The 19,426-nt window shown below is 39.4% G+C and overlaps 1 protein-coding gene across 1 annotated transcript in view; it reads right to left on the bottom strand.

Moving 5' to 3' along the window:
- ar (androgen receptor) overlaps positions 1 to 18,755 on the bottom strand; it is a 121,508-nt gene extending 102,753 nt beyond the window's left edge. The window contains exon 1 of the mRNA XM_072676627.1: positions 16,732 to 18,755. Coding sequence (XP_072532728.1) covers positions 16,732 to 18,056 — 1,325 coding nt within the window. The 5' untranslated portion in view covers positions 18,057 to 18,755. The remainder of the gene's footprint in view (positions 1 to 16,731) is intronic.
- Positions 18,756 to 19,426: the final 671 nt, after the last annotated feature.

The raw sequence follows: 19,426 nt of genomic DNA, 5'->3' as shown, positions 1-19,426 counted from the left end.
TCTCCTTGAATCCTTGAATCCTTGAATCCTTGAGCGAGTGAGTATTTACATGAGTGTGATAAAGTCACTTAAGGGTAGCAAGTGGTCCAAGTAACTGGGACATATTTATTTACACAATCAACGAAAACAAAACGAAGACAAAGCAAAGATGGTCTCTACAGCTATGAGACTGACCAATGACTGCAAAGTCATCTAGGTCTTTCACTCGCATCACCTTCAATCTTCCAACAATGCTTCCTTACTAATCACCTTTACATTCATGATGTTATTAATACATATTTCCAACACAGTGTGCACTTCTTAACCAATTTACTCCTCTTGCAAGTTTTGTCCTTCCCTTCTCCTCCACGGAGGATGGACTCACCCAGGTAAGTAAATCACAGGTGAACCCATTCAGTCCTCTTTGTTCCCCAAAGCAAGAATAATCAGTCTTCAGGTAAGTGTTTACAATCAGTCTTTATACTGTGATGTGGTAGGGGGTACTTTACATTATCACAGTGAGGATGTGAGTGAAGAAGTAAGTGAGTGAATAAGTTAGTGAAAGGTAGTGAGTGAGCATGTATGTCAGTGGGCAAAAGGAGTAAGTGAGTGACTGAGAGAGTGAGGAACCGAGTATTTGAGTAAGCGAATAAGTGAGTACGTAAGTGAGCAAATGAGTGACTGAGTAAGTGTGTGACAGTGAGAAAGAGTGAGTCTAAATTTAAGTGAGAGTCAGTGAGTCAGTGAATGTGAGTGAGCAAATGAGTGAGTCAGTGAATGTGAGTGAGTGAATGACTGAGTCAGTGAATGTGAGTGAGCAAATGAGTGAGTCTAAATTTAAGTGAGAGAATGAATGAGTCAGTGAATGTGAGTGAGCAAATGAGTGAGTCAGTGAATGTGAGTGAGTGAATGAGTGAGTCAGTGAATGTGAGCGAGCGAAAGAGTGAGTCAGTGAATGTGAGTGAGTGAATTAGAGAGTCAGTGAATGTGAGTGAGTGAATGAGTGAGTCAGTGAATGTGAGCGAGCGAAAGAGTGAGTCAGTGAATGTGAGTGAGTGAATTAGAGAGTCAGTGAATGTGAGTGAGCAAATAAGTGAGTCTAAATTTAAGTGAGAGAATGAGTGAGTCAGTTAATGTGAGTGACCAAATGAGTGAGTCAGTGGATGTGAGTGAGCGAATAAGTGAGTCAGTGAATGTGAGTGAGTGAATGAGTGAGTCAGTGAATGTGAGTGAGCGAATGAGTGAGTCAATGAGTAAGTGAGTGAGCAAATGAGTGAGTGACTGACTGACTGACTGACTGACTGAGTAAGTGAATGAGTGAGTCAGTGAGTATGTGAGTGAGGGAATGAGTGACTGACTGACTAAGTAAGTGAATGAGTAAATATGTGAGTCAGTGAGTATGTGAGTGAGGGAATGAGTGACTGACTGACTGAGTAAGTGAATGAGTGAATGAGTGAGTCAGTGAATATGAGTGAGTGAATGAGTGAGTCAGTGAATGTGAGTGAGCGAATGAGTGAGTCAGTGAATGTGAGTGAGCGAATGAGTAAGTCAGTGAGTAAGTGAGTGAGCAAATGAGTGAGTGAGTGAGTGACTGACTGACTGACTGAGTAAGTGAATGAGTGAATGAGTGAGTCAGTGAGTATGTGAGTGAGGGAATGAGTGACTGACTGACTGAGTGAGGCAGTATGCCGGGTTTGCGGTTTTGTTCATAGGAACGTGCATGTTCCCTAATTCAGATGTCAGTAAGTCTCATAAATCTTTCAGCAGATCATCGCCTGTCCGACTGAGAAAATGCACACCCTTCTCTACTGATTCAACAGAGGTTACAGCAGATGGCAAACAGGGACCCCAGCTATTTGGCATGTCTAGAAACAATCTCAAGTTTCACTACTGCAGGTTAAGCCTTCTACTCACATCCTAAAAGCCAAAACTTCCTCACTAGGCTCACTGATCATATTTCACAAATTGTACAAACACGAATTGTATTTTGATATTAATTTAAAAAAATCATTTTAGATATTTGTTCATTCAGAAATTTATCCTGGCTTTTTATTTCAGAAATAAAAACATTCTTCTGGATATTCATTTCATAAAGAGTTTTTTTTGTTTTGTTTTGTTTTTTTTTTTTACATTTTTGGACATTAAACTTCTGAATATTATTCTGAATATTATTTTTTCTTTAAACTGATTAGACGTTAATTTTAGATATTACATCACCAAACACTTTATTAGGTGGTTCTTTTAATTAATATTTTATCTTCATACTGGATACTAGTTTGATCAGTAGATTTTATTCTAGATGTTAATTTGATTTTGGATTTTAAAAATATGTGAACTTTGTACTGGATGTTAATTTTAATGTAAGATCATATTGGATGTTTTATTACAAGTTTAATTTTGATGTGGTATTTTATTTTATATTTTATTTGTCTAATATTCTTGTGATATTTTCTTCCCATTTCTTCATCTTCATGTTTCTGGTATTTTTATCTATTTTTTATCTATTTTATCTATTTTATCTATTTTTATCTAATTTGTCTCTCTTTTTTTATCCAATGTGTCTATGGTAATTGTGATCATTTTCTTTTTTGTCTAATGTTTCTGTGGTATTTTTTTCTTTTTGTATCTAATGTTCTTATCTAATATTCTGGTGGTATTTTGAGTTTCATTATGGTGATCTGGAAGCTGTAAAATTGACATTTCCAATTGTTTTATACATTTATCTGTGATTCTTCTTTATTTGGGCGAGGAAATAAAATGTGGATCATGGAATCTTAAGTAGTAGTAAGAGGTGGTCTCTAGTGTCTGTAAAGCTTTCACTTGCATGTGGCAAATTTGCTACAGATACATGTGAGCAAAGCCCAACACCCATATTCGGTCACAATGACAAGAACATAAAGTGCAGCCGCATTGTTACGAAATTGTTAACATATGCAAATGGGCCATCATTGAAGGGATGACAACTTAGAAAGGTTAGCACCCAAAATAAAACAGCAGATTTTTCCATGTGAATGTATGTAGTGTTTTTTTTTCTATCACTGAGCTGAGTAGGAGTGTACCTTAACTCTGCACCTGAACAATGGAGAATGCTTTTGGGAAAACAACTGGCTGCTTAGATGGTCTGTGTCCATTATTAAACAAAAACAGTTTACGTTTACTAATGTATAAATGTTGTATAACTGTATAAGGAGTTTAATTAGCAAGGAGCTAATTAATAACCATTAATGCACACATTTTAACCATTCATGAGTCCTTTTTATAGTAAGAAAACTGCACTATAATCATAGCAAATCTATCAGTGATAAATCTGTGGTATAATCACAATACATCTAATAATATTACTAATACAACAGCAGGCAGCATAATCACAGTAAATCCAATAATATTAGTAATAAAACAGCAGGCAGCATAATCACAGTAAATCTAATAATATTACTAATAAAACAGCAGGCAGCATAATCACAGTAAATCTAATAATAAATATCAGTAATAAACTGTGGTATAATCAAAGTAACAATAACAGTAATAAAACTGCTTTATAACTGTAACAAATTTATTAATAACTATCAGCGATAGTGGTATAATCACAGTAAATCTAATAATAAATATAATTAATAGATAGGTAGGTAGGTAGGTAGGTAGATAGATAGGTAGGTAGGTAGGTAGGTAGGCAGATAGATAGATAGATAGATAGATAGATAGATAGATAGATAATTGATCCTGATGGAAATTTAGAAGCCAGTAGCAATTGCACAATACAGATAAGTAAAACAAAACAATAATAACAATAAATAGAATAAATCTAAAAAACAAAAAAACAAAAAAACAATATGCATTGAAACCAACCCGAGATGAAAGGCAGGGCAGTTATAAAGAATTAGGAATGAATAATGTGCAGGAGGAGTGGATATCAGCAGACAGATAACAATACTGAATGTGGTATAAACTGTGGTATAATCACAGTAACAATAAATGCCAGTAATAAAACTGCACTGTAATTGTAGCAAATCTAATAATAACTACCAGCGATAAATCTGTAGTATAATCACAGAAAGTCTAATAATAAATATCAGTAATAAACTGTTGTATGATCAAAGTAACAATAAATACCAGTAATAAAACTGCACTATAATTGTAGCAAATCTAAGAACTATCAGTGATGAATTTGTGGTATAAACACAGTAAATCCAATTAATACAGCCACATTTTTGTATTGTGTACAGTATTGTTTTGAATTGTCTGCAATGGATTGGATTATATTAGATTAGATTAATTGTATTATTCAGATAAAACCTTTGGCAACTTATTCACTTAAACATACATACAAAGTATGCTAATCCACAAAGAAACACACAAAAAACATGCTTAAACTAAAGAGGTAGCATAATGTGGACAACATAACAATAACTCATCACCTTTCCATTCCAGCCCTATCTCTCTCCTTCTCTCGTTCTATCACTTTCTCTCTCTTCATCTCTGTCTCCTGCTTTCTCTCAGTCTCCCACTCTCTATCTCTCCCTCTGTCACTCTAGCTATCTCACTCCCCCTTTCTCCCTCAATCTCTCTCTCTCTCTCTCTCTCTCTCTCTCTCTTTCTCTTTTCCCTTTCTTGCTTTTTTTTCAGCAGAAATAGCTGAGAGGGGTCGGGTTCTGATTGGACAAAGCTACTTAAGATTCCACTCTGAGTTCGCGAAAAAAAGAAAATACAGCAGGAGAAGCAAAACCCTATAATCAGCTTTGATTGCTGCATTCCATTTGAGGTCTATTGCACGCATACACTCACAAACACACATACACACTCGAATCCAAACATGATAGGAAAACAAGCCCAAACAAGATTAAATCAGATACAGTCTCATGCAAAAGTTTGTGCACCCCTGTTACAATACATGTGCTGTGGATAATCAGCAAAAATAAGATTAAATCCTCTACAGCAGACAAATAGTTTGTTTGTTGGTTTGTTTCCATTTTACACACAAATTCATTTGATCTACTGAAATTCACATGTTTACATTTACATTACTTTTGCCACAGTGTACTTTTTTGTTAAAATTATTCAAATTAAAATTATATCTGTCACACATTCAGTCTTCACACAATCTTCACACACACACACACACACACACACACACACACACACACACACACACATACACACACACACACACACACACACACATCCCAGACACTGTGGTTTTTGGAGTCATAGGTGAATATTCTGGTTAAACCTGCAGTTTGTGTTTGTGTGTGTGTGGTGTGTGTGTGGCTGTTTTTTCTGTGATTCCGCAATGATAAAAACACACATGGGCGAAAGCAAACGGAGGAAGTTCTGACTGCCAATAAGACTGTAATAGAAAAAAAATCCTCACTGAGTAAATCGGTCACACTATTCAGTTAAATTAGTGTTATTGTTAAAACAGGACAGAAAAGCACTATCCCACTGAAAGCCCTTCACCACAGGTGTTGGGCAGTGCTTTTTATAAAGATTTGTAAGACTCTAAGCTCCGAACATTATTATTAAGTGTGAGAAACACATTCCACAGTACTAGATGATTATCTGGAGAGACATCATGGAAATTTCCAGAACAGTTAAATTACACATAAATTACATGGCCAACAGGTTCTAGATATTAGCCCTTTTACGACTGAACATCTCACCGGTGATCCACTCACAGTGTTTGTCTTTTCTGTTTGTTGATTTGTCTTGGACCTGATGGTCTTTCACTTCCTTGTCTTTCACTTCTAATTTGTACTTGGACTTGTCTCGGACTTGATTATAATTGTACTAGTATTTGTCTCTGACTTGATTGACTGTAATTGTACTTGTATTTGTCTCTGACTTGATTGACTGTAATTGTACTTGTATTTGTCTCTGACTTGACTGTAATTGTACTTGGACTTGATTGTAATTGTACTTGTACTTGATTGTAAATGTACTTGGACTTGATTGTAATTGTACTTGGACTTGTCTTGGACTTGACTGTAATTTTACTTGGACTTGCCTTGAACTTGATTATAATTGTACTTTGACTTGTCTTGAACTTGATTGTAATTGTACTTGGACTTGTCTCGGACTTGACTGTAATTTTACTTGGACTTGATTATAATTTTACTTGGACTTGATTATAATTGCACTTGGACTTGATTATAATTGTACTTGGACTTGTCTTGGACTTGATTATAATTGTACTTGGACTTGTCTTGGACTTGATTGTAATTGTACTTGGACTTGTCTCGAACTTGATTGTAACTACTTGTATTTGTCTCTGACTTGATTATAATTGTACTTGTATTTGGCTCTGACTTGATTGTAATTGTACTTGGACTTGACTGTAATTTTACTTGGACTTGCCTTGGACTTGATTATAACTGTACTTGGACTTGTCTCGACTTGATTGTAATTTTACTTAGACTCGCCTTGGACTTGATTATTATTGTACTTGTACTTGTCTTGGCCTTTATTGTAATTGTACTTGGACTTGTCCTGGACTTGATTGTAATTGTACTTAGACTTGTATAGGACTTGATGGTATTTAACCTGATGTCATTTGTATGCAGACTTGTCTTTGACTTGATATTTGTACTTGAACTTGGTTTTAGACTTGATGGTATTTGTATGGACATGTTTAAAGGTTTAGTATTTGTACTTATCTTAGACATGACTATGTACTGAGACTTATCTTGGACTTCATGGTATTTGTACTTGGACTTGATGGTGTTTGTACTTGGATTTGATGTTATTTGTACTTGAACAAAACAAGCCCAAACAGGTTTGAGTACATAAATGCATCACATTACAACAATTATCAGCTAGAAAAGAATAAACTACAAAAGCTGAGTTTTCTGGTCTCTGTACTGGAACACCTGTTCCCCCGTTTGTGTGTATGTATGAATGTGTTAATGTCTAGCCAGGGTGCGGCTCTAAAACATTTGCCAAGCACTGAAGTGCAATCTTTGTGTAGGTGTAGATGGAACAAAGGAGTGTTAGAACATAATGCCAGCACATGTAACACATAAAAAAATGTGCCATTGGCACATTAAACTTTTATTATGATACATTAGATTTACTTGTCAGTATCAGCACTGATACAATCGTGAATTAGTCTGAGTGGGAGTTTGAGAACTGTGGTATTTTTTATAGGCTGTGCCTGGGAAGTGGTGAAACTTCATGACACCGATTCATGAATCATTGGATCTGACTGATATTAAAGTTTTTCAAACATAATGTATTGAATATATATAATGGTATAGAAGATGCAATTCATTTGCCTTGTGCTTATCTTGCAGCATGAAGGTGCTCTTCTCTTAAATGTGTCCTACAATGGGAAAATTTATTTATCTTGGCATTAATAAGCAGAGAATAACCCAAGAACCACCAAAGCACAGGTCCTCCATGAACTAGAACGTGCAGGAACACCAGTGTCGTTAGTTTTACATCACCATAGACTGAGAGTATGCAATCCATAAAAGCCCCTGCTCCAAAACTAAATTTTTCAGCTGACCACATGGACAAAAAAAACATTTTATGGTCAGATTAGATGAAGGTAAGTAAAGGGGAGGCACTGAACTGCATGTTAAGCATAGTGGTTGTAGCAATATGCTCTGGTTCTGTTTTCCCAGAATCACAGAACTGCCCCGCATCACCTCAAACCATCAGCTAGACATATCTGGGTATTCCAACAGGGCAGTGACCCCAAACATATAGATTTCTGTGGAATGGATAAAGCAGTCTAACATTAAGACTACTCCTGTATTTTTCTCCTGCACTTTAAAGGCTGGTCTGTGCCAGGGAAACAGCAAATTGAATTATGCACTGCAATTCTGCCAAGACAAGTAGTCAAATATTCAACAAGAATTCTGCCAGAATTCTGCCAGTTAGATGACTACCAAAAGCATCTGGTCAATGTGCAACTTGCTAAGAAACATTTGACCACATATAAGATTATTTTATGTGTTGGTATACTTTTTATTTTATAAGTATATTTTTGATACTGTGTGTATAATTGTGTTGGTGGGAGCAACATGCTAAGAGGCTATGTAAATGAAATTTAGACACATTTGGGTGTTCCAACAGGACAATAACCCCTAACACACATCAAAGGTGGTTGTGGAAGGGACAAAACAGGAAAACATTAAACTTTAGGAATGGTCTTCCCAAACGTCTGACCTCAATCCTATCAGAAATATGTGGACTGTGCTTAAATATCCATGACAGGAAACCAATTTTGTTGTGTGCAAAAGTCAAATTTCATATATTCTCAGATGTCAAGATAAGTCCAGTAAAGTCACATCCGCTACAGAGGTCAATCTTGCACATTTTAATGCACAATTGCTGTTCATTTACTAAATGATAGATCAGGAAAAACTACCAATGTTTTGGTACATATTTATATATAATGTTTTACTTTTTCTCCAGAAGTATCATGACTGGCTAGATCAGACAATGATGGATGAACACTTACAGGGACGGTGCAATGCAATGATGCTTTATTAAGCAACAAAACAGGGGTAAACAAGAAAACCACAGCAATACAGGGACTAATGAACAAACAAAACAAACATGACAAAAGAACATGGGCAACACAAAACGCACACCTGAGGCTGGTGGAAAGCTAGGCACCTAATCGGGAACAGGGAAAACAGAAAGGGGGAGAATATAACCAGAACCAAACTACTGGCCGTGTCAGCGGAAATACACGGGAGAACGTAAACGGCATTTGTCAGGCGCAACAAATCTTACAAGACGTGGATACGAAGCTTAGGGATCAGTCGCCATACCCGAGAGGCGACTCAGAACAAACAAAAAAAACAAAAAAAAGCCCAGCAGGACCCTTGGAAACGTGACAGACTCTCACTGACGTCCTTGTGAAGAACTAACTAGACACTTGACTCCTTGAACCTGATACATATGCTAATTCACCAGGTTGGCTCAGAACTCAGAACACAGAAAACGTGAAGGACTCCTACGGACGTCCTCGTGAATCTCAAACGAGACGTTTGACTAAGCTTGGACGCCAACACACCAGGTTGGCTCAGAACGGTAAATTCTCAGCGACGAGAATGGCAGCGTTTGCTCCCTAAATACCCCAGACTCAGGTGAACCAAATCAAATACACACGTGAATCCAACTAAACAGAAACATGACGCAAGACGTGAACATGAACTGAAAGTCCGTGACACTTGACATGAACAGAACATCAACTTAAAAGTCCTTGAAGCCTGTGGACCATGGCAACGTGGACCTGACAAGGTTTTCATCACCCTTTTATCTCCTATAACCACATGTCTCAGAGTATGTGGATGTTGGTGAAATCTCTAAAAAAGGTTTCTTTGGGAACTACTTTTTGCTGGCATGTATCCCTCCGCAACTTGTCATTTTAAAAAGACACTTTTCCCCCCACACCTCTCGTGAAGAAGCTTATAGAGACATTAAACTCTTCAGCCGTCTCTTTAGATGTCTGGCTCAATTCACCACAACTGTGAATTCTGACCTGGTAGGTTTCACTAGAACATTTCACTAGAGTATTTCACACTTCACATCTTGTGAGTTAATTAAGAAGTAAAAAGTTTGAACACATAATATGACACATAATATGAACAAGGCTTTTCCCAGAGATCACACTACAGCAAGAGTGCATACAGCACTGAAACACCAGTGTCATATTTAAACCAGATGTTTGAGTTGGTTGTTGGCTGATTGACTTAATTGTAAAATATTTCATAAATCTTTCGGTAAAATATCTGCTTCTGGCCTGTAATGTACCGCAGTTAGCCAAAGAGGTGCCCTAGCTGCCAAAAGACATGCCCATGTTGTTCAGTCAAATCCTAGATAACATAGTGCTGGAAATACATTAGTTGGTAAAGAAATACATGGCAAGAATTTCATTTCCACCAGTAGTTTATCCAGCCAAAAAACTCACTCACTCAATCATCAACTTTCAATCGGTTTCTCACCTTTCAAACAAGTCACTGACTTATTAGCATACTTGCAAACCGGCTTTTTCGTTTAATGTGACAGGTAATCTAATTATTGTGACAGAATAATTGTGCTAATTGTGGACTTACCCACAAGTTAGAAAGCACTTTAGTGAGGTTTTAAGGATTGCCTTTGGGCTACAGTGGTATGAAAAAGTTTGGGCACCCCTAATAATTTTGATGATTTTCCTTTATACATCATTGGTTGTTTGGATGAGCAATTTTAAATAAATATATCATATAGCAGACGAACACAGGGATATTTGAGAAGTAAAATGAAGTTTATAGGATTTACAGAAAGTGTGCAATAATTATTTAAACAGAATTAGGCAGGTGCATGAATTTGGGCACCCCAACAGAAAAAGTACATCAATATTTAGTAGATCCCCTTTTGCAGAAATAACAGCCTCTAAACGCTTCATATAGCTTCCAATGAGAGTCTGGATTCTGGTTGAATGTATTTTGGACCCACACCACAGATTTTCAGTAATATTCAGGTCTGGGGACTGAGATGGCCATTCCAGAATGTTGTACTTGTTCCTCTGCATGAAAGCCTTAGTAGATTTGGAGCAGTGTTTGGGGTCATTGTCTAGTTTAAGTACTTCAACTTTGTCACTGATTCTTGAACATTGTTCTCAAGAATCTGTTGATATTGAATGGAACATGCGACCCTCAACTTTAACAAGACTCCCAGTACCTGCACTGGCCACACAGCCCCACAGCATGATGGAACGACACAAAATTTTTTGTGGGTAGCAAGTGTTTGTCTTGGAGTGCTGTGTTCTCTTTCCGCCCCTATGTTGTGTCCAAATAACTCAATTTTAGTTTCATCGGTCCTCAGCACCTTATTCCAAATGTGCTTTAGCAGACCTCAAGCGACTCTGCATTACTCCCCCATACAGCCTCTCCTTGTGCAAAGTGCGCTGAATAGTTGAACGATGCACAGTGACTTCATCTGCAGCAAGATGATGTTGTAGGTCTTTGGAGCTGGTCTGTGGGTTGACTATGACTGTTCTCACCATCCTTCGCCTCTGCCTTTCTGAGATTTGTCACTTTGGGCCTTAACTAGAACTGTGCCTGTGGTCTTCCATTTCCTCACTATGTTCCTCACAGTGGAAACTGACAGCTGAAATCTCTGAGATATCTGTTTGTATCCTTCTCCTTAACCATGATGTTGAACAGTCTTTGTGTTCAGGTCATTTGAGAGTTGTTATGAGGCTCCCATGTTGCCACTCTTCAGAGAAAAGAGGAGATAAACTTGCAGGTGGCCACTTTAATCTTCCTATCATAATTGGATTCACCTGTGTATGTGGGTCAAGGGTCAATGATGCACCTGCCTAATTTTGTTTAAATAATTATTGCACACTTTCTGTAAATATTCTAAACTTCATTTCACTTCTTAAATATCACTGTGTTCGTCTGCTGTATGATATATTTAACTGAAAGTGCTGATCCAAACAACCAATGATTTATAAAGGAAAATCATCGAAATTATCAGGGATGCCCAAACTTTTTAATTCCACTGTATGTTAACACCTATAGGTCTTCACTTGTGGGGTCCTAATAATCTTACTGATGGCTTGACAAACGTACTATCTAGAGAGGAACCCTCAGGCCCTTCTCCAGAGAAGGTCTAATGATTTGTGGCACTTACAAAATAATAATAATAATGCATATCTGTCATGTTAATTCTTTGTTATCCAGTAGAATGATGCTTATCCTTAAACTTTGCAGTCTTAAGAGTAATGGTCTTATTCCAGATTTGATGGCCATAAAAGGGTTAAATGTGTGAAACACTAAATTAAGAAAATAATCAAAGATACAGCGTAACAAGCAATCACACTGATTGGGACTTCATAGATTGAACTGAAGACTAACCACCAACAAAATTAAGAACTGAATCAACCAATCACATCAGTGGGACAATTTTTTTTATCTTGAAAACAATGTCACTCTGATCCTTCTGGGGATTCTAGATACGTCACTGGTCATGAATGTGAGTGGCAGTGTGAGCAGGTTTCAGTCAGATGTTAGAAATGGAGAACAGTGGTGGCAGCTCTGTGTCACAACTCTTTACTGAAAGAGACGCTGTTTCACTGCAACAGACGAGATCAAATACCTCCTTGTGTCTGTTACAAGTTCCAGATCAAGCTGTGTTTAATCTAGAGTGGTCTAAAATTACATACTATTAGCATCCCTTAGTGGTGCTAGCAGAAATGACTATTATAGTATATGTGTTATTGTTTCCTTTCTTTTGATTGTTTTGGGCAAAATATTAAAGTTTTGATATTTGTGGCCTGAACTTGAAGCTTGGCTCTAATAGTCTCAGTTCATCACCGTTTCTATTACATGGTTATTGATGCTACGCTGGGTTTTAGTCAGACTTTCTCAAAACATTTACCACCTAATCACAGCGGGAAAAGTAGCCATTCAATGTTACGTCCAATTAAATGACTGAATCCATGACTAAACAGTGTTTTGACCTTTCGCCTGTTCCAAGCGGTCATACAAATAGTCAGGCAAATGCTCTGACCATTCAGCAATCTGCATGAACGTTTAACGGTCTAGAGTTTCATCAGAGATGAAAAGCATACGCTCTATTCAGAAGCTAATGTTGCATTTGTTTCTTACCGCTAAGTACCGATCTGGCGTAGGCTTTTACAGGACCTTTGTGCGTCATATATTTTACCAGTTTGATTTTGCCGTCACAATTCCAGTTGGACCACTAAAGAGTTGACTTTTACTAATAAATGTCAGCGCATCTGTTGGTGGCATTTTAATTTATACTGTCATTTGTTTGAGTGCTTTAAGACCTTTCAGCTCTCAGCTTATCCATTAAGCCTAGTAAAAAAGTTTTAAATGTTTGAAATGTTGCAAAATTGTTTTTCAATATTCTCTCCTCTGACTTTATCTCATTTCTCTCTCTCTCTCTCTCTCTCTCTCTGCCACCCTTTACCACAAGGCCCCACAGCCCATTTTGCCAATTGTAATGTCATGAAATGCCTCTGATTCCTAAAGCTTGCAGTACATCGATAAAAAAGCAAACACACTGTACTCAAACCGAAGAACGGAACAAGTGATATAATCAAGAACAAGTTTGACGGGCCGCCAGGAGCCAGCAAATGTAAACAAACCCTTGATTGTCAGCACGTTTTAATGAATGTAGAAATTAAATATCTCCTATAGTATCTAATGCACAACAACTGTGTCCCATCTGTCTTATTAAAGCGGTTGCATTGCTCAGGAATACTTCCTTGCTCATTTGGCTGAAGTGCACGCTTGCGGGTCAAGGCCAAGATTGCATTCCTCAAATTCTGCTTTTAAAGGAGCCCCACTGTTGAATACACTGCAAATAAAGTTAATAATGACCGCAATCTAAAATTGGCTAATAATCATTCTAGCGAGTTTCCACAAGCTGCTATTCACTGTTTGCAAACGTGATCCTCTTATTCTCTGACATTTTAGGCAATAAATGTTTAGTTCTGGCTTTTCCTGTGCGTCCTATCACAGCATATTTGCCTTTGACCTGAATCTGAAAGGTCTGAAGGCTAAATGCTGAAAAGAGACACTCCATTTTAGCTAAAGGTCCTTCCAGACCAAAGCAAACACACACACACAACAAAATTAACTCATGAGACTAATTCAACGTGCTTGCAGCCCAACAGATTTGACAGACTTCTCTCTACACTGTGTTACTGTGTTAATATTACACAATGAAATATACTGTCATTTTTCTTTACAGACTCACTACAGCCTTATTAGGCATTACTGATCTTAAAACAGATCATTGGTAATTATTCAGTTGGTGCTATAAATTCAATAACTACAGTAACCAGTATGAATTACTCAGTATCTAAAATTACTCAACAACAATAAATTGTATAGTTTATGTTATGATTCATTTATTATTAATTATGAAATGTTTAGCATCTGGTTCGGATGATTCAGTAACCAGTATGAATTATTTAGTACCTACTATAAATCATTCAGTATCGAATCTGAATTATTCAGCGTCAAAAAAGAATGATTTAGTATCAATGATATATTTACTGATACAGTCTATGATACAGTGAGTACTCATTATGCCTTATTACAAATTGTTCAGTAACCAGTATGAATTTTTCAGTAGCTAATATGAGTTATGTATCATATACAGTTTCTACTCTGAATTACTTTGTAACCCTTATGAATTGACTGGCATCCAGTATGCATTAATCAGTATGTATTTACTGAACATTAATAGCAGTAAATTATTTAGTATTATTCAGTATCTATTATGAATGATTAAGTATCTACTTTATTTTTTTCAGGAAGTACTATGACGTCTTCAGTATCTAATACGGGTTTTTCAGTAACTACCGGGAATTAGTCACCATCATCATCATCTGTAACACTTTAAACAGCTGACACGAAATTCAAACGATCCCTTTGCTTAAAAACCTTCTACAGTGGACCGTCCGAATACAGTGTTGCCCTGCTGCGAGATCAGTGAAGGCCATAAAGTAAATATACATAACCCTGGAGACGCGGGGGTGAGGATACAGGCTTAAGGTTTTAAGCACTGTATTCTGCCATTGGGTTTATCCATGTGGGGTTTCCTTGACGCTGGTTACCGTGGAACCCAATAGACTGAGAATGTGGACATGTGTCCAGAAAAGAAAAGGAGATAAAAGAGCAATAAAGAATGTCAGTGTGTGTGTGTGTGTGTGAGAGAGAGAGAGAGAGAGAGAGAGAGAGAGAGAGAGAGAGAGAGAGAGAGAGAGAGATTGAGAATAGTACATCTAATACAAATATATTAACCTTAAGAACTGTAACACTGTAATATTGTCCTGTCAGTAATATTATATTATTTAATACAGGATCTATCTCTCTCTTTGTCTCTTGATTTATATATATATATATATATATATATATATATATATATATATATATATATATATATAAATCAAGAGAGAGAAAGATAGAGATAGTGTGTATATTTATACACACACACACACACAGACACAACATTTGGTTGCAGATAAACATATAAAATGATTGCAATATGTTACGCATCTGTAATATGTCAGAACACTGATATACAAATATACAACTAAAAATACTGATAAAACACCTACAAATGGATACATTATATATTTTTTTTTCCCCAATTACGCTCGATTTTAGACACCAATAATGAACATACATTTGCACCCTCTACAGAGACACAGGTCTGCACATTCTAAGGCCGGGTTACTGTTTATTTACTGAATTTATCCTGTTGCAATAGGTTTGCATGGATGTATGCTATTTTATTTCTGAACAACGTATCATTAACTACTGTTTACAAACGTATATTTGTTTTTAGATGTTTCATTCCAAACAATCTGGCTCAATTACCTGGTTAATTTTATTACAAACATATTTATCTTGTTCTAATAACAGCCAAATCAATCTGTCACCATAAAGTACCAAATATCATTTGTGGGTGAAGTCTACTTTGATCACTTCAGAAATTAAAACTGATGATAGGTGTGTTTTGACAAGGAACACACACACACACTCTCTCACACACACACATTTATATATATATATATATATATATATATATATATATATATATATATATATATATATATAGATAGATAGATAGATAGAAAAGGAGATACTTCATCTTCAACACTTCATCTTTAACAGCCCTTTACAGACGTCCCATTTCATTTCTTACTGAAGTTACGCTCTGCACTTCCTTGCTCTCAACACACAAAGTAACAGGACCCTCGTAACTACAAAGCGAGTGCTTAAGGTCTGACTGGGTGCCACTACTGGTTCCACTATATTCATTTTCCCAGGAAGACCTAACTAAAATTAAAACTACAGAGTGTGCACTAATAAATTATAATTAACCCCTAAATGGGGTTTATTCCATAATTCCTTTGAGCCAATGGTTATATTCAGTATATGTTATATATAGGTTATTCTCTTGATCCCGTGATTGAATGCCTCTTCTCTATATCGCCCTTCTCGTGTTATTTTGGCGTAGAGTGTCTACACTACCGGCCAAAAGTCACGGTAATCACTAACTACTTTTATTGATTATACTAAATAATCATTATTTGGGTTTTATTTATATTCAAATGATCTATTTAGAATCATTTGCTTTTGTGTTTTCTGCTTTGAGATTTGAGATATAGATTTTTATAGAACCGTTGACTTTACTAAAGACCTGTTTTTAAAGATTGTATAAAAAAAACACCTTTACTAAACACACCTGAAGAATCCCTTTATAAAGATTGTTTAAAAGTTTGAACACCTTTACTAAAGACAAGTCCCTGAAGAACCTTTTTAAAATGTATATAGAACCACCAGACTTTTTCTAGACCCTGTTTTTTAGTGTATAAAACTACCACTGTTACTAAAGACACTTGTTGTTACTGAAGAACCCTAGTTTTTAAGGGTTTGCTAAAGAACTTTGCTGATTATGGATCGCTGCTGCAGTTTTTTCTTTCTCTCTCTCTTTTTCTTAACTTCTCCTTTAAAAAAGTTTTACTGCATTGTCCAGCGCCGTGTCATTTGCATTAACTTCATTTATTCATTTATGCACGCGCACACACACACACACACACACACACAGCGTTCAGCCTAGGTCATTTCAGGTCAGTGGGCCGCGCGGGCTGGTCTGCATTAACTGTACTTCGCGCAGCAAACCGATTAAGGAGAGCGTGCACGCGCACGCTTCACTGCTGCTTGCGCACGTGTAAGCGCCCATACTTGTGTAACACGCCGGTGTCTCTCTTACCTGCCGTCTGCGAGTGTGCTGACGTCCAGCCACTCCCCCACCTGGTTCTTGACGGTGGGCGTGTGTGTATAGGGTGCGCGGAACCACGGCTCGTGCTCGTAGTGGTCCGCGCGCGGCCCTGGGGGGCCCCCGTACTGCGCGTGCTGGCTATGGGCAGGTCCGTACGCAGGGTACATAGTCGAGGGGTAGTTCTGGGGGTACGGGCTTCTGCCCCAGGGCTCGAGCGCCTCGCACTTCACCTTCACGCCATAAGGGGGCGCGGTGCTGCCGCCGTACGGCTCCCCCGCGGCGTACGGGTCCTCGCGGTGGCACAGCGGCTCCAGCTGCAGCTGAGGCTCGAACTGGCACGCGCTCGCAACGCTGCCACTGTTGGCGGCGCTGCTGCTGCTCCTGGACTCCAGGTTGGTGAGGCTGAACAGCTGGTGGTCGCGAGCGGTCGGATCATGTAGTGTCGCGGAGGTCACTGTGCTTTCAGCGTGCGCGTGCGCCTCCGCGTCCTCCTTGCCCACTTTATACATGTCGATGGGCGCGTGCCGGTGATGGTGATGGTGGTGCTGGTGCTGCTCTTGCTGGTGGTCGTCGTTGCGCGCGCCTGTGCCGGTGCAGCCGTCTCTCGCGCAGCAGGTCTGCGCGTGCGAGGGGGCTTCAAAGCAATAGTCCGCGGCACTCGCAAATGGGACCTGAGGCTGCTGCTGCAGCGGCACGAGCTGCAAGTACGCGCGGCTGGCACCAACGTCGCCCAGCTCGTGACAGTCGGCGGAAACCAGCCCGAGCGACACGGAAACAGCCCTGCACAGCTCGCGAGCCGTCTCCGAGATGCTGCTACTGCTGCTGCTGTGACTTCTTCTTTCCTCCCGGGCCGCTCTGAGCTCGTGCGCCTGACGGGACTCTCCTCCGTTGAATCCAGCGGCGGCGGCGGCTGTGATACTTTCCACGCGGGTCCACGTGCTCTCCTGATGCTGCTGCTTCTGCTGCTGCTCTTCTTCCTCCTCTACCTCATCTTCGTCGTCTTCCTCCTCCTCCTCCTCCCCCTCGCGCTGCTGCTGCTGCTGCTGCTGTTGCTGCTGCTTAGTTGCCGTGGCGCGAGCCGGTCCGAGTTGCACGCACGAGACCGCTCTATGGTTGTTACTGTGATGATTATTGTGCTGAAAATGGTGATGAGGATGATGATGATGATGGAGATGTTGGTAGTGATGGATCTGAAAGGAGCTCGTGCCACGAGAGCCCGTGATCGTCATGATGGTGCTCGCGCGTTCAGGTCTGCTGTCCGCGAGTCCAGCCAGACCTGAGAGTCCGGTAAGCGTCGGCGGCCGAGGATCCTCCATGGCGCGCGAGCGGCAACAAGTGCATCAACGAAGGCAAGCGGGAGCGGGTGAGCACATAAACAACAGCAGCAACAAACAACTAACAACAACAACAACAACCAGAAGAGAAAGTTGAAGTAGCTGCAGTAGCTCCCCGTTAGTGCTGTACGAAGGAGGAGGCCATCGTTGAGAGGCGCGAGACGAGAGAAGGCTACAAAAACAAACGGGAGTCCTCCAGCGCGCTCGCGAGTTCCGTTTTTGAACAGTACCGCGCGAAACAAACGCGTCAGAAACGGCAGATAACTTGTAAGATTGAGTTGTCGAGGGTCTCGCGGCGGCTGATCAGCGCTGCCTTGTTTACCGTCTCCGGGACAGTGACGTAGCAGAGAAAGTTCAGAGCGCAGCGAGAGCTGAGTAGAGTCTGATCCCGCGCGCGCGCGCTCTCACTCTCTCACACACACACACACAACACACAACAGAAGGGCAGTGGTGTCCGCGCGCTGGGGCACCAAAAGGGTGATAAAACAATCCAAAAGAGGTGAACTGGGGTCGCTCTGCCCTCGAGCGAGCGCAGAGAGAACTTCCGTCACTCAGGTCGAGCTTCCTCGCGAGCTGCTCGCGCGCGACTACGACTGGGAACCGCTTGTGCTGCTGCTGCTGCTGCCGCCACCGCTCCTGCTCATTCTTCGTCGCTGCTCGCTCGCAGTGTGTGTGCACGAGCGTGCGTGCGTATGTCACCGGAGCACACGTGGAAAACGCTGCGTACTTTGCGCACTTTGCGCTGGTAGCGGACGCGCGAGCGAGAAGTTTTCTAGTCGTCTCTCCCGCCCTCCCTCCCTCTCTCTCTCTCTCTCTCTCTCTCTCTCTCTCTCTCTCTCTCTCTCTCTCTCTCTCTCTCTCTCTCTGATGTGGGGCGGCGCTGACTCCAAAACATGAAAGAAGGAAACAAACACATTTATTGCAGTCGTGTGCAAAAGTTTGGGCACCCCTAGTAAAAGTGGAAACTTATATATTAATATTCATTAATTATATAAATAATTTGATGTTACACAGTTTCTATTTATAGAGCATTTCTATTATTCTATTCATCATGAAAGCTGTTTATTTGAGCAGTAAGAGTTTATTTATTAACATTACAATAAAGAAAAAACAAACATACAGTTAATTTTGATCGCTGCGTGTTTGGGTGTGTCTAATGTTATATATGTTATAATGAGACACACTGAGATGTGACGTAAACACACTCACTAACCACAGAGTGATATATATATATATATATATATATATATATATATATATATATATATGAGAGAGAGAGTCACTGTCATGTAAAAGCCTTGTATCATTCCGTTTTTCCCAATGCTCTCCTCATGGGATGGGATTATTTCTAC

The sequence above is a fragment of the Salminus brasiliensis genome, chromosome 1 (assembly GCF_030463535.1).
Source record: "Salminus brasiliensis chromosome 1, fSalBra1.hap2, whole genome shotgun sequence".
NCBI classification, from domain to species: domain Eukaryota; kingdom Metazoa; phylum Chordata; class Actinopteri; order Characiformes; family Bryconidae; genus Salminus; species Salminus brasiliensis.
This window is presented reverse-complemented; position numbering and strand designations above follow the sequence as displayed.